Source organism: Amblyomma maculatum, chromosome 2, assembly GCF_055883805.1.
Source record: "Amblyomma maculatum isolate TAMU_Amacu chromosome 2, ASM5588380v1, whole genome shotgun sequence".
Classification (NCBI taxonomy): Eukaryota; Metazoa; Arthropoda; class Arachnida; order Ixodida; family Ixodidae; genus Amblyomma; species Amblyomma maculatum.
Window position 1 is genome coordinate 39,016,548 of NC_139345.1, and position 14,246 is coordinate 39,030,793.

Consider the following 14,246-nt stretch of genomic DNA (forward strand, 5'->3'; position numbering starts at 1 on the left):
TTAATGATGTGCACGCAGCCCGGTTTTGAGGCAGTGATTTCATTTTTCATCTAAGCTTTATGAGTGTACCGCACTACCTCCGCTGTGCGCGCGGGCAGCAGAGACGACGAAGCGGCCATGGGCGCGTGAGGAGCGCTCGGGCTGGTCACGTTATCGGAATGCCATACCACCACCAACAACGCATTACGATTTATGATTTAAAACTGATTAAAATGCCTTCAGTTCCCCTTAAAATGAATAGAATTGTGCGTTTCTGCACGCACAACGTATCACAGTATCAGAAGCATTCGGCTGTAGTCCAGACTTTCGTTTGTCGAACACTCAGAAATGAAGCGAGCCCCTAGCTGGCAACGCATGAACGCCGATAACTACCCTCATGTGATTGAAAAACAGGTGCTATGTACTACCTACCCGTGAAAGAAAGACGGGAAGCAAGCAATAAGGAGAGAGAGAAAAGAAGGAATAAGCGGGGGGAAATAGCTTTCAATGTCCTAGTAATCTCCTGAGGATGATTAGTTTGTACAGCTGTGCATTAGTTGACCTTAATGCGCAGGCTCTCCATACAATACACGTTTGAATTTTTCATAAGCATTCAATACTCTCGTGAGCCGACAAGACTTCACCTGAATCCACAGTCATATATTAAGCTCGTTCAAGTCGATACGCACACGGCATCGATTTGCCAATTTCATTTGTTTGGTCATAATTTCGGCGCCATTACCCTCACTGTCCCTTTCCTATTTTTACTTGTATCTTTGTCGTTTTGCCTTCGAGACACACGAGCTCAAGCGGAATAGCTTTGTTCAACGCTAACCTGCGGATTCCCTGATGTCCTGGAGCTTTGACTGCTATCGTGCTTCTCAGACGTCCGCAGTTGACATCTTTGTCACGTTCAGTTCAATCAGCAGCTTAAAAGTAAGTACCTGTACCTTTCCTTTGATAGGCACTTCAAACCTAGCTGTGCTAAATTCTCTCTGTACAGTCAGGCCGGAATGGAACGCGACAAGCACATTTCTACTTAGCAGCGAGATGTTCCTTTCGAACCTGTTTATCAATATGTACTTCGATAGATGCTTCACATAGAGACATGAAGGTGGCTATTTGCACCCTGTAGCTCATAGTACACAAGCAAAATATTCTGTTTTTGTTTCCACTGGCACAGTTCAGATTTCATTCTAACACGACTACAGTCTATTTTTGTATTTTACATACATGCAAGTGCACAAGAAACATCCAAGAACCAAAGAGCATACAAAACTATAGCGTACAACATCTAATATAATCTGTATAAGATTCAAAGCAGAAAAATGAGCGTTGGGAATACTGCAATCTGAGTACTGCGTTATCCTTTGGAGCAAAGAGTGTCAAAGCCATTTAAGCCGGTGGTGATGAAGCCCTGGTACATTTGGTCTTGGCAGATATGAAGTGCATGTAATCGAAATACGGGAGGCCCACTGCTTAGGCGGACACAGGGCGTCAAATGGTGTAGCGAACTCGTCAGAACATCAGATTTCTCGCAACTGAAAAGAAACACTTGTTGTATATAGTGACATGCATTATGCAGGAAGCAAGCAATATCCATGTCTAGAACAAGCCTTCTTCGATTGGCGATGCTCGCGTTCACCGCCGTGTCAGTGCTGGTGCGAGGAGCCTCGCTTGGCTGGTCCCTGGGCAGAGGTCACAAAAATATCGATGTACTGCCCGGAAGCCATCATCGTCATCATCATCCAGAACATGGCTCCGGCGTCCGACACGACGGCGCACCGCTCTCGAGGCAACGGCGCCAGGGCAAGCTGCTGTGCCTGGGCAACTCTGTGGTAACCACGCTTGTCAACACGCTGCTCGAGAGGAACCGAGAGAGAATCAAGGAGAACGAGCCCATCTACATCGGCGGAAAGCAGAACCTGGGCGTCATCGTGCTCAAGAATGGCCGGGGAGTTAATGTGAGCAAACGTGGGATAGTCTATTTCTTCACTTCCTCTTTTATTTCTTTTCTTGCAGTCTGGACTTTTTAATAGGCCTCCTAACATGCACTACACTCCTGCCTGACTCCCTTTTGATTTCAGACAACGGCTGGGAACATGGAGCTCATTAAGACATGCACGCAAAACAAACCAGCAGTAACTGAAACCAAGAAAAGTGGGAATTAATTTTTATTTATTTATTTTTTTTACAGCGGCATTGGTTAAATCTTGATGTCACTATAAAATACTTCAAAAGGCATTCACTATATTTTGCCAGTGGCCCTATAGCGAAGAATAACTCACTTTCCTTCTTTTATCGCTGCCGAGAATCACCAAGCACTCAGGCTTGCATCGAAATTTCGCACCATGCCCGCTGTCTCTTTCATGCACACTACCTGGCGCTGAACTTTGAACATGGTGACACAGTCCGTGCAAAGCGGAAAAAAAAAAGAATTAGCAAAACGACCAATATAACCAAGTGTTAAATTCAGTTAAGCTCAGCTCCATGAAGTTTAATTCGTGAAGTGCAGGTTCACACGGCGTTCTTCAACGGGGAAATCGAAGTGGACTGCACGGATCCATTCTGGATCACCATCAATTTCCCCGTGGGCATCCGCAACCCGGACGTTGTGTTCGACTACGAACTGCCGGGCGGACTCATGTCTGGTGAGTTGAAGGCGCGCTTCGAGCTCTTCGGTGCCAACGTGGTCCTGCGGTTGCCGAAGGTTCGCAACGAAACCGTCAAGCCATACATCGCCGACGTCAACTTCTGGTCCACGCAGGGATTCAAGGTGCGAGGCTGCATGAAAACTACTCACGACCGTCATATGCAGGCCTGCGTGGCGGTCACAGACGTCTCTCAATAATTTCTCAAAATCAAGACTCAGCCAGCTAATTTGTGAAAATGAGGGAGCGACATTACCACGCAAGTGTCTCGTATTGCGGATAGGAGGAAATGCATTTAAACATCCCTAAATTCCTATGGTGGAGTCCTCTGGCGGCGCAAGAGGAAAAGAAGTGACAGACTGCTCCCGTAATTAGCAATGCTATATAGTGACGCCTACAGCACATCCGTACTAATGGACTCTCTGTTATGTATGTTCTCATCTAGGTGTGTTATATATTTTATTTTCTGTGCATATTTCATTTTTCAGATAAGAATTCTATTTTGCCTTTTTTTGTCTGTCCTCATTCAAAAACAACCAAAAAAAGGAAGGTTTAGCCAATTAGCGCCGTTACTTCGTAATACAAAATAGGATCTTCGTACGTATTTATAGCATAAAGCGTGTCTCGAGTGATACGTCGCCCACATGCGATCGTTCGTTTATCTCTCAAACGCTTCTTCCACATGAAATAAAAACCAAGTCAGCATGCATGGAGACTTTCTACTACTCGTAATTTGTGGTCATCTATCTACCATGCTCTTTCCATGTTCGCTTTAGGCACTGTCCTTGGGGAGGCGTGAAATGGTGGCGTACATCTATTGCAGATGGAGCTGACCGGAATGGGTCCTGTTACGTCGGTGCTGACTACCGGCCTAAGCCTAATCTACCAGCTTATGCCGATGCCTCTGATGGAGTTCTTCAGGGTTCTGATGATACGCGTGATGCAGCAGTTCCTCGAGACAGCACCGCTGCCATTCTGAGCGAGCTCGACGCCCAGATCGCTTGTTTATAGATGCGCACTAGGAGAACAAGTTCTATTGCAGGAGAAAGCCAAGAGGATAATTACCAAATATTTTTCTGAAGTTGCATTGCATTTCAGATTCTACCTCTTTGCAAATAGACTGACGATCCAGCAGACAACGTACCTAACCATCAATGTATTTGGTAAGAAGGCCGCTGTACACCAACTTGTCTACTAGATGTATATGAGGCGTGTCACCAAGATAAACAACTCGTCTTGTAGACACCCCAACTGGCTCCTGACACAGTTGCTAAACGTATGGACCATGTTGTGACAAGATGAGACATTTCTAGACATCTTGGTACATCGTGTAGCCGTCCTCTAACTTTGATCATATACTCACTTTTCTCATCTTCAAGACGTCTTAGAGGACATCTTGTAGAAACCTATGCAAGTAATCCAACATGTCTAAAAAGCTTTTGTTACTTGTACTATATAATATGTATCTGTTCATGTTGCTGCTCAAACGCCGATTGCTTGAGCGTCGAACATGCGACTCACGCTACAAAGTTGAGTGCGCAGAGTACGTGTTATGATTGTTTTTTTTTTTTTTTTCAAACATTTGTGATGGCAGCGCTTCCATCACAGAGCCTGACAGCCAAAAAAAAATGTATCCTGGCTACATTCACCATGAGGGTCACAAACATCTATTGCAAAAGTTTATTTCTGACTATATTTTTTTGGAGATTATGTCCGAGTAAAAAGCAGTCCTGAGTAACTTGATGAATCTTCAGCACTGTATATATAAGAAATCGGAAACAATAAACAAATGTTTCATGTTAATAATGCTTGTGAACGATTTTATCTCACGATATTTGATCTGTGAATAAAAGGCCAACGCGCAGTCACGCTATACTCTGCCATATGCGTGACACGAACTCGGTAATATGCTGGTTCTTGTGGTTCGATCACTTCCAGCCGGACTTGGACATGAATAACTGCTAACAATGCATGCTGAAGGAGAAAAGGGGCTCAGAAGACTTCAAGCATTATTTCTACGGTGACAGCGTCGTGCTCGAGCTGGTTTGGTGTGCATTGTTTCTTAATTTATCAACCGTTTATATTCTACGGGCTCAGAGTAGTTCATAACACCTAGCTCCTGTTCACCAAAAATATCCTCAAATATCGATTTGGTAATATTAAGAACAAGACAATACTTTCGTGTACTAGTTCACGCCAAGGCATAAAGGTAGTCGGGAAGCCTTACTAAAAATGGTCTGAGATGGTGTCCTCGTGTGTAAAGGGGACCAATATTAAGGTGTAAGTATGCCTGAAATATTGACCTTGATGTTATAGTTAAATATGTTTTCGTGTATGTATAATGACGCATGAGCAAAGAAAGTATAGGTAGCGGACTTTGCTTCAGCGTCGATGCTATTCAGAAGTCGTAAATAAACGTAGTAGAGCGCAAATTTACGCATTTAGAAGATAAAAATGCAGACTTCAAAAAAAATAGGCCTGCTACTGCGTTTAATTTGTCAGACTATGTCAAAAACTATTTAGATATATGGCAAGTTTCATGTTAGTGGTTTTACGCTGCACTTTTATTGAAGCGCTAGGTACATTCAGCAGAAATGTCTAGCTAGAATTATACATGTACTTAGTTCCGGAAGCGACCTCATTCAATGATGTGGAAATATTTATGGCCCTTGAGCGCCCGAACAGGGACAAGAACCTTACGTCGCTCACGATGGCAATTTCCAGGAAACCCGTCTTTATACAGTATTGATCATCCGTACCGCGTTGATGTGCTGCAACACAAATGCTGGTCTTCGATTTGCATCTGCTATGGAAACCCCACACACCATTATGTTTCATAACCTCATCTTACCACATGTACGTGTGGAGATCTCTACTGCCGCCTCCAGCTAGGATTTGGTATTTGATTCCTTGTGAGCTGGCAATCTACTTAACCATAGCTCCATGTTTGGAAACCACTGTCCAATTACGTACTATGCACCTAAGTAAAAAGCAAAAAAGTTGTCTAATTGGTGCTAAGCCTAAGTTAACATATTGGAGGAGTACATGCGTGCTGTTTCTGATCCCAGGTATGAGCAAGGAGCAGAAGGTTCAATGTTTATGCAAAAAAAAAAAAGAGAAAAGAAAATCGCTCAGAGTTGGCTGTCACAAAATGAATTTTTGTACACACTTTTGATTACTACACTTGTAGGCACCCACGCGGTGACAGTGATGAAGCAACGTGCACGAAATATAATCTTTGCCTGTTGTCGTCACGTCGGCGCAAGCATAATTTCTTAATTATTTAGTATCTACTTGTATCACATGTCTCAAGTCAGGTAAGTTTTACGGATGGAAGCATAGAGGACGCCATAGTCTTTATACATGTATACTTTCACGCATTTTTCACAAACGGCGAGACAACCGTACACAAAAAAACAATCGCCACTACAACAAAGCAAAATAAACTTTTTCTTCCTCCTTGAGATCTAAAAAAGTGATGGAGTCGCGTGTCAACAGCAGCTAGGCTCCTGCCGAGGCCCAGTTTTATCCAGCCTGCATCGTGGAAGCTTTATTTTAAACTTGCCACCAATCGGTAGTAAAATCACCGTCCGACACGGAATTTAAATAGGGAGGGGATTGTTATCAGCGTATCGCTGAAGCGCCCTCCACAGCAATATCTCGAAAAAGTCCTCCAATGGCTGCCCATACACACTGTGAGCTGTCTCGATGGCCAGGTTGAGCATCGCACCCAACGCACCCATTCGGTGAAAGGTGATCCCGAACCGGTTCATCTCTGAGATGTCCAGATGCGTCACCAGTGGGCGACTCTGCCCCTTCTTCTTCGCGGCTAGAATACCGATGTCTAGCTCGATGAGATCCATGGTTATGTGTACCTCACCCCGGAGCGGCAACTCGCGAATCGCTTGTCGAACGTCGTAGACGATCCGGGGCTTCTCCACTCTGAGTGGAAATAACAGGTCCATGTGCGACTCGTTGCATCTGTTGGATCGAGAAAAAAAAAAAAAGACGGTAGTAAGAAGGAGTTATTCTTGAAATGGCAACAGCAGCAAAAGAAACACTGCAAGCTAATGGTAAGAGCTGTAGATCATCTCCACCTCGCATGAGCTGTCAAGGTCACTAAGAAACGCCCATCGGATCATTTGGTTAGCTCGCATGCGAGTGACAACCGCTATCAAGACGCACTCTTTCTTAAGTCCCCGTGTCGAGGTAGACGGAACTCTAAAGAAATTTTCCAGCCCCATCGAAAAGCTCCTCTTTCCTGCGAAAAAAGAAAAAAGCTAGACGCATTTCCTTTTTTCCTTAAAGACGGCTCGCGTGAGGCTTTCTTTCGAGTGAAGTGTGCCGGCGACGGTGCATTCGCCCGTGCCACTTTCCGAACTATCGCATTTAACTGCTGCTCAGTGAGAACGCTTTTCATGAAAATAAGCATTCGGAGGTCATTTTTTGTTGTCGTTTTTTTCGGCTAGGCAAGACACACTTATACCCTCATCATTCACGCCTTCGTAACATATAATCCGAAGTTTATCTCCGCTTAAAACGATTAGACAACCGAATTTAAAGCACACTTTGGCCTGATTTGACATTGTTTAGCTTGATGGTTTAGGACTGAGATACTGCCAAAGAATATGGTAACGGTTAAATAATGATAATAATAATAATAACAATAATAATAATAATAATATAATTGGTTCACCGGTAGAGAAGGCGCAGTATCGGTCACACTTGTTTCTGTGGACACCTGAACCGCGCCGTAAGGGAAGGAAGGGAGGTGGGAGAGAAAGTTGAAAGAGAGAGAGGAGCCGTAGTTGAACTTTTCTCTTGGTTTTGAGGGAAAGGAAAGGCGCACATCCTGTCCCAATTATCGATGGACACCTCCACTTATAATTAACGGCACACGATGGAGGTGCATATATCGTCGGTTCGAATCCCTATCGCAAACTAGTCTCCAACTTTACTGGTAAGTGGGTGTTAAACGAGAAGCGAAATGGCATGACATCGTCCTGAACGCTGCACAAAGAACGGTTGCGTCATACGAATTCTTCGTGATATGTTGTCGCGTAGACGAGGACGCTACAGTTGTATCGAGGCAGGGCTCAGGGGGTTCATTGTTGTTGTTGTGGCAGTAGGAAGAAGGAAAAAAAAATGCACGGGCCTGCTAATGGCTCTGTAGCTGAGCTATCTCCGCTGCCTCGTGCGGACAGAAGAGATTGATTTATAGGAAGGGAATGGCGCAGTAACTGTCTCACGTGTTTTCTGTGGACACCTCAACCGCGCCGTAAGGGAAGGGAGGAAGGTGGGAGTGAAAGTGGGAAGAGAGAAAGAGGAGCCGTAGTGGAGGGCTGCGGAGTAATTTCGACCACCTGGGGATCTTTAACGTGCGCTGACATCGCACAGCACACGGATGCCTCTTCGTTTCGCCTCCATCGGACAGAAGAGAAAATAGAGAAGAAAGAAAAGGAAGAGGAAGAGAAAGAGGCGCGCCACAACAACAGCCGTCGTCCACCCCCGAAGCCGTGGCGGGTGCAATGACGGCCTACAACAGATAAAAATTCGGTGGCAGGTAAGTCCCCGCCGCAAGCGGCGGTGACCTACCTGACACAGCCCCATCAGGGGAGTCCCAGTCAGGTGGTCGAGCTCAGCCTTGGAGAGAAGCTCTTCCTCTGTTTTGCACCTCTCGACTTTGTCGTCTTCGGCACTTGCTGCATAAGCCCCCCCCCCCCCCCCCCCCGCCCCACCCCCTTTCCTTATCGCGAAGCATCGACCCAATGCTAATCTTAATTGTAGGGCAGAAAGAATAGTAGTCACTGTGATCGAGCATAAAAAAGGTTTCAGGCGGACCACGTCCACTTCAGAACACTTGGGACATCGGGGCTCTGGTTCTTCATGAGAAACAACTTCCTAGTCCAAGTCACCAACGTATCGAAGAACGCGGTAGGAACCGAAATAACGGCGCAAGAGTATTTCACTGAGTCCGCCTCGACGAATGTGGTACCAAACCCAGACAAGGTTACCTGGAAGATAATCTGCAGTCCGTCGCCGCAGGTTGTAGCGTTCTACATCTCGACCTTGCTGTTGCTGGATTCGCACCCTTGCTAGCTATTCGGCGCTGTAGAAAAGAGGCGACATCGTCATTTGGACTTTCGTCTACATAGGGTAGCATGGCGTCGAGCGTGGTCGTCACTTCTTGTCCGTAAACGAGGCTGAAAGGAGTCATGTTGGTCTTTTCCTGAACGGCGGTATTATATACAAATGTTACGTAAGACAAGACTTCGTATTACGTTTTGTGATCGACGTCCACGTACATAGACAGCATGTCTCCAATGTTCTTGTTTAGACGTTCCGTCAGGCCGTGTGGTTGGGGGTGGTATGCAATCATCCGGCGATGATTGGTGCGACTAAGAATAAGGATATGATGGACGAGCTCTGCAGAAAATGCAGCTCATCTGTCTCTAATCAGAACCTCTGGTGCTCCATGCCGCCTACAAATTGAAGAACGAAAAATTTCGCAACTTTCGCAACACAAGGAGAAGTACATACATTGTGTTGCACGTGCGATCTAAGGCGTCATCGATTCTGAGAAAGTGGTAAAGATCTTTTTTGTAACGTTGTTCAATCTACGCTAGTCAATGCAGAAAAGTAGTGTGTCGTCTGTTTTTTTCACAAGTACCACAGGTGCAGCCCAGGGGCTTCGGTGAAGGTGGCACATGCCCACGGCGGGGAATTGGCAAAGGTACATTGTTGATACTAACTATATATGGTCGAGAAATGGTGTATTAAGATAAATATGAGTCTTTAACTAGAATTTGCCAAAAATAGAAAGGAAAAGAAAAAGCAATCAAGTCCCACCTAGCATAAGAATCTGCCTGATGAAATTATGTAACCATGAATAGAATCGCACGCTAGTTTCAAGGCATATCGCTTGGACTATACAGCGCGCTTCTTCCTCTTTTTCGCACCTCTCGGCTTCGTCGTCTCCAGCGCTTGCTACATTATTTGTCAAGCATAAATGTGTTACACAATTTTTCTAGGCTCCTGATTAGCGCTTTCGTGTTGAATATGCACAGACTGGTACGCTGGAACAATAATAATCTGATACTACATCGCACCGTAACCGTCAACTTTATAGCAGCTACGCATGCAGGAAAAGAAGTGCGGCGATCCTGGGCACCTTGCCCTGAGGGTGTCCCTGAAGTAGGTCCCGTTCAGCCCGTGCACTCTCCCACGACGCAGGTCGACTAGTCCCAGGCGGTCACCGTCTCCTATGAAAAGCGGGTCGTCCCTCTCCAGAGTGGGCCGGTACGCGTCGAGGATACTGCCAAACACCAGGGTGAAGCTTTCCGAACCCAAACAGATTATGTTAGACTGAGCTGCGGAAACGCATGGAAAAAAAAAGTTGTCTTTCCTCGCAGCAATGCCAAGCAACTGAACTAATTTATTGAAGGAAACAACAAAAATGCGCTGCTCCACTTTCTTGTTCGACTTGCTAGCTTTCCGCATTGCCTTCGAGGGACGCTTTTCTACCAGGTGCAATTGGGTAAATGATCAAAATGCACTAATGGATCCAAGTCTGTTAGTTTCCTGTGTCTGAAAGCTGACATTAGAAGCATAGTCTTTCAACAATTCATGTGCACCAGTAGTAAAAGGCACAGACGAATTTACGTACTACACGTGTGGGTCACAGGCATTAAAACTTGTCTTTCGCGAAGGCGCCAAAATTTCATGTCATTACCATTTGATATGGGAAGTCCAGTTTACTGAGATTACCATTACGCGTAGCCATTCATAATCATCATCATTATCATCATCATCAGCAGCAGCAGCAGCAGCAGCAGCAGCAGCAGCAGCAGCAGCAGCAGCAGCAGCAGCAGCAGCAGTCAAACTGTACCCACTGACGGCTGAAAGCATCTTCCATACTCCTCCAATTAAAACGGTCCAGTGCTTGCTGCATCCACTTGACCCCTGGGAACTTTTTAAACTCTTCCGCCCACCTAACTTTCTGCCGTCCCCTGGTACGTTTGGCTTCTCTTGTGATCCAATTTGTTAAACTCGGCGACTATCGATTATCCTCGTTCGAACTACATGTCCCGCATGCCCATTCGTCTTGATTTTCGCTAGAATTTCGTTAACTCGAGTGATTTCTCTGATCCACGCTTCCTATCTCTTAACGGATCTTGTAGCCATTCAACCTATTGAATGATCATTTAAAATTTCACTGTGTGGCCGATTCGATAATTATCACTTTGCAGTTGGTCTGTTCGGTTGTATACGTGGTGTGCAGCATGCTTTGCTGCTTTGTTAACTATACTATAGTTACGGCAATGCTGGCCTTTACTATTCCCTTCTCGTTCCACTTTCCCAAGACGTAACTCGGCACTGAATTACGGAAAAACAGATTAGCTTTCTTCATTAGCACGAATGAACGATCGATATATACTTACCATTTACTACGGCCATTTGCTCGTATGCAAGAATGACAGTTAAAACCCTCCGAAAAAGCATACACCTCATTCCGTACCCCAACTGTGAAGGAAACCGCAGCATCTCCAGGCTGGATAGTTGGGCGCCCCTAGCGGCTCGGATTCCTTCAATCCCTGGCTGTGAGCTTTGCCGAAAGACAGTCGCCATGAAAAAGAGCGCTCTGCGTGTAATAATTTGCACAGAATATGCGCGACCTATTAGGCCGAATGACGCGTGCCGCGAGACGAATAATGGCGGTCTTGTGAGTACAGCTGCCTTTATTAGTATGCAAATTTCAAAGCTACAGCTGCCCGGGGGGAAAATCACACGACATTGCAAACACATATTTCCTTCGAGCATAAGCACAAAGTGGGCCGGAATGTGCTGCGCCGGAATGATACCCACTTATTCTTTTTTCTTTCTTTTTTTTTTTTTTTTTGCGCTTGGTGAGGAATAGAAAACTTTGGAAACTGCCAGAACAGCAGCTTGGGCTTGTTGGTTATTCATCTTCAGGTAACAGCTTAAAAAGCATGGACGGGACGACGCAAGAGTGTGTTCTTGCTCTTGTATCCCGTCCATGTTTTTTTGCGTTGTTACCTGAAGGTGGAAACTGCGCCAGCCATGAGATTTCAACCAATTGAGTGTCGCATATTAACTACCCAGCTCAGAGCGAGAGCGAGAAAAGAAGAAGGAGAACGGGGGGGGGGGGGGGGGGGGGGGGGCAATTAACAAGTGTAATGGTTCCGGTTGGATATATGATATATGCCATGCACGGCTGTGAAAAATTGTAAAAGGGAGTGAGAAGATTAAATAAGAAACCGTGCACGGGTTCCAGTATGCGCGCGTTGCCAGCTTAGTGTTGCCACCGTTCCACGGAGCATCGTAGACACTGCCATTATGTAATCTTACTGAACCAACAGAGCGGATCGCAGTTTTTTTTTTTTTTCTTACTGAGCGCTGACACAATAACCGGCTACTACTAGCGCAACACGATGGTGCAATCTGCATGCCTTGCATGCGCCGTTCCGCATACTATCCGAAGCGCTTCTGACAGCTGGTGGGAGTGGAGGCTTGTGTTCCCGCTTTCTGGGCAAGATATCCGAGAAGTAAATTAAAGTAAAAAATGAATGCTCGCACATAATAGACTAATCGATCGCTTAAGGCAATTACAATTAAATAATAATTGCCTGAAACCGGCGAAAGAAGACAACTTATGGAATTTTTGAAAATGAGGCGCATTCTAAAACGGCATTCTAAAAGGCTGACACCATCCCTGATGCAGTGAGATCAAATACGTTTTTCCAACGTTCCTGGTCCTGGTCTGCGCTGCTGAGCGGCTGGTAGTTGTGGTCCATCAGTGACTGTCCCGGGGACTTTTGGTTGGAACCCCGTGTATGGCCCCATGCGAAGCCGGTAGTAATAGTCATCGGAGCCGACCTTTTACAGTCGATATACGCTCCAGTCCACGAGTAAGCGGAGCGTTATGCATAGCACTATGTTCTTTCCCGTAATGAGCGCATCCATCAAGTCATTACCCAACCAGAAGTCACGCGTGACGTCACCAAATGCGTGCTCGTAACTGCTCTAGTCCACCGCAGAAGTCTGCGAAACCGATGCTGTGAAGGTCAATACTGCTCGTTGCCACGCAAACAGAAATATTGTGCACCAGGAACGCTTGCATGCTGTGGCGGCGCAGGAGATGAGAAAAGACTGACTTTCCGAAGCATCATTCGATGGATCATGAACATTATTAATGCGTAAGCATTGTATGGTTACGTAGGCGGGTTTCGCGTATGCGTAACCTTATCGAAGCTGTAAGAAAAGAACTAGTTCGTGTATCGAAAAAATAATGGTATCATTGAATACAGCGTCCAAGAAAGGTGTGCAAGTGACTAAGTGGTTGATGTAAGTTAATTAGGTAAATAATTAGAGCCAATTAAGTCAAACAAATGTCTAAATAGCCGGGAAGGGTAATGTCGACGCCAAAAGGGGGTCACATAATACTCGACTTCCGGTGACGTAGGTTTAACTTCCGGTAATGGGAAATATGAAATGTTTAAACATGAACGAGCGGGAAAGGGCGTGATATAAGTGCACAAAGCAGTGAAAATGGTAGGAAAGTGGGTAAAGAGAGGGTATCAATCAACTACAGTCTTAAAAATTCCGAGAGCACTGCAGAATCTACAATGCAAAAATGCGAACGCCTGAGCGTTGCGGCTGCCACGGTACATCGCGCACCCCTTGTTGAACACAACCAGCATTTCATTGAGCGCATCAAAGTTCACTGGCGTTCTATAATATAGGCTTACAGAAAAGGAAATGCGCAGTATATGTCACTCGCGAAATCCCGCTTACCCATCTTGCGGACAACACAGCAACGCTCAGGCTTGCGCATTTCTCCAGTGCAGATTTTGCAGTGATCTCGGATAATTTTTACTTCTAGTGAGCGTGTCATTCGTGGAAAAGGCGCCAAGCGATGTATCGCTCCGTAGGCCACGTGCCCCACACGTAACCGCTCTAGTCGCTAAGGTGTACGCGCCTGAAGTGTAAGTTTTTCTTTTAGAGCGAGAGCTCTATTCTCTGAGGTACAGCTGGTACAGCACCTAATATCAAGCTTGGCGTGATTTGACCTTCAGCCATCTGATGTCGTACCCTCTGACGCGGTATGAGAGTCGCAGCTTCGGGACTCGCTCTGAGCATCGCCGCTGCTATATCACGTTGTAGGGCGCTCGCTTCTCCAGTCTCGCCATGAATGATGCACGCCGAGCTGTGTAATGATTTAGGAACCGGTGAAAAGCGAAAAGTTCGGCTAGAGAAGCAATGCAGTGAGAGACGCCAGACGACACTGGCGGCGAACGCAAACATCTGCAATATTTTCATTTCTATCATCACTGTTCCCTCTGTCCTCCAAGCTCATCGATTTACGATCAGGAATTGCCTCTGGAAAGCGGGCTTCTTTCGGAATGCTAGTGACGCCGATTTTCGAGAAACTCCCATTGCTGTAATGAAGCGTCTAGACTTGAGGATTTTGTGCATATTGACGGTGCAGCAGTAAAAAAATCAAATTTCACCGACTAGGTCATCATCTCAGCTGTCCCCTGTGCTCTTTTGCATAACAATAATGTAAACTATATTGTTGTCATTAAATGCGCTGAA

At 45.7% G+C, this 14,246-nt stretch overlaps 2 protein-coding genes across 2 annotated transcripts; one reads left to right on the top strand and one right to left on the bottom strand.

The window, feature by feature from the left end:
• Nucleotides 1–1,610: 1,610 nt before the first annotated feature.
• LOC146198425 (uncharacterized) lies at nt 1,611–3,609 on the top strand. The gene is made up of 3 exons (XM_084591895.1): nt 1,611–1,943; nt 2,495–2,755; nt 3,454–3,609. Exons 1-3 carry the CDS (start codon nt 1,611–1,613, stop codon nt 3,607–3,609), a joined length of 750 nt encoding a protein of 249 aa, XP_084448021.1.
• A 2,449-nt stretch (nt 3,610–6,058) lies between these two features.
• LOC146198426 (uncharacterized) lies at nt 6,059–12,517 on the bottom strand. The gene is made up of 3 exons (XM_084591896.1): nt 12,397–12,517; nt 9,802–10,000; nt 6,059–6,611 (listed from the first exon to the last, which is right to left on the bottom strand). Exons 1-3 carry the CDS (start codon nt 12,515–12,517, stop codon nt 6,233–6,235), a joined length of 699 nt encoding a protein of 232 aa, XP_084448022.1. The 3' UTR covers nt 6,059–6,232.
• Nucleotides 12,518–14,246: the final 1,729 nt, after the last annotated feature.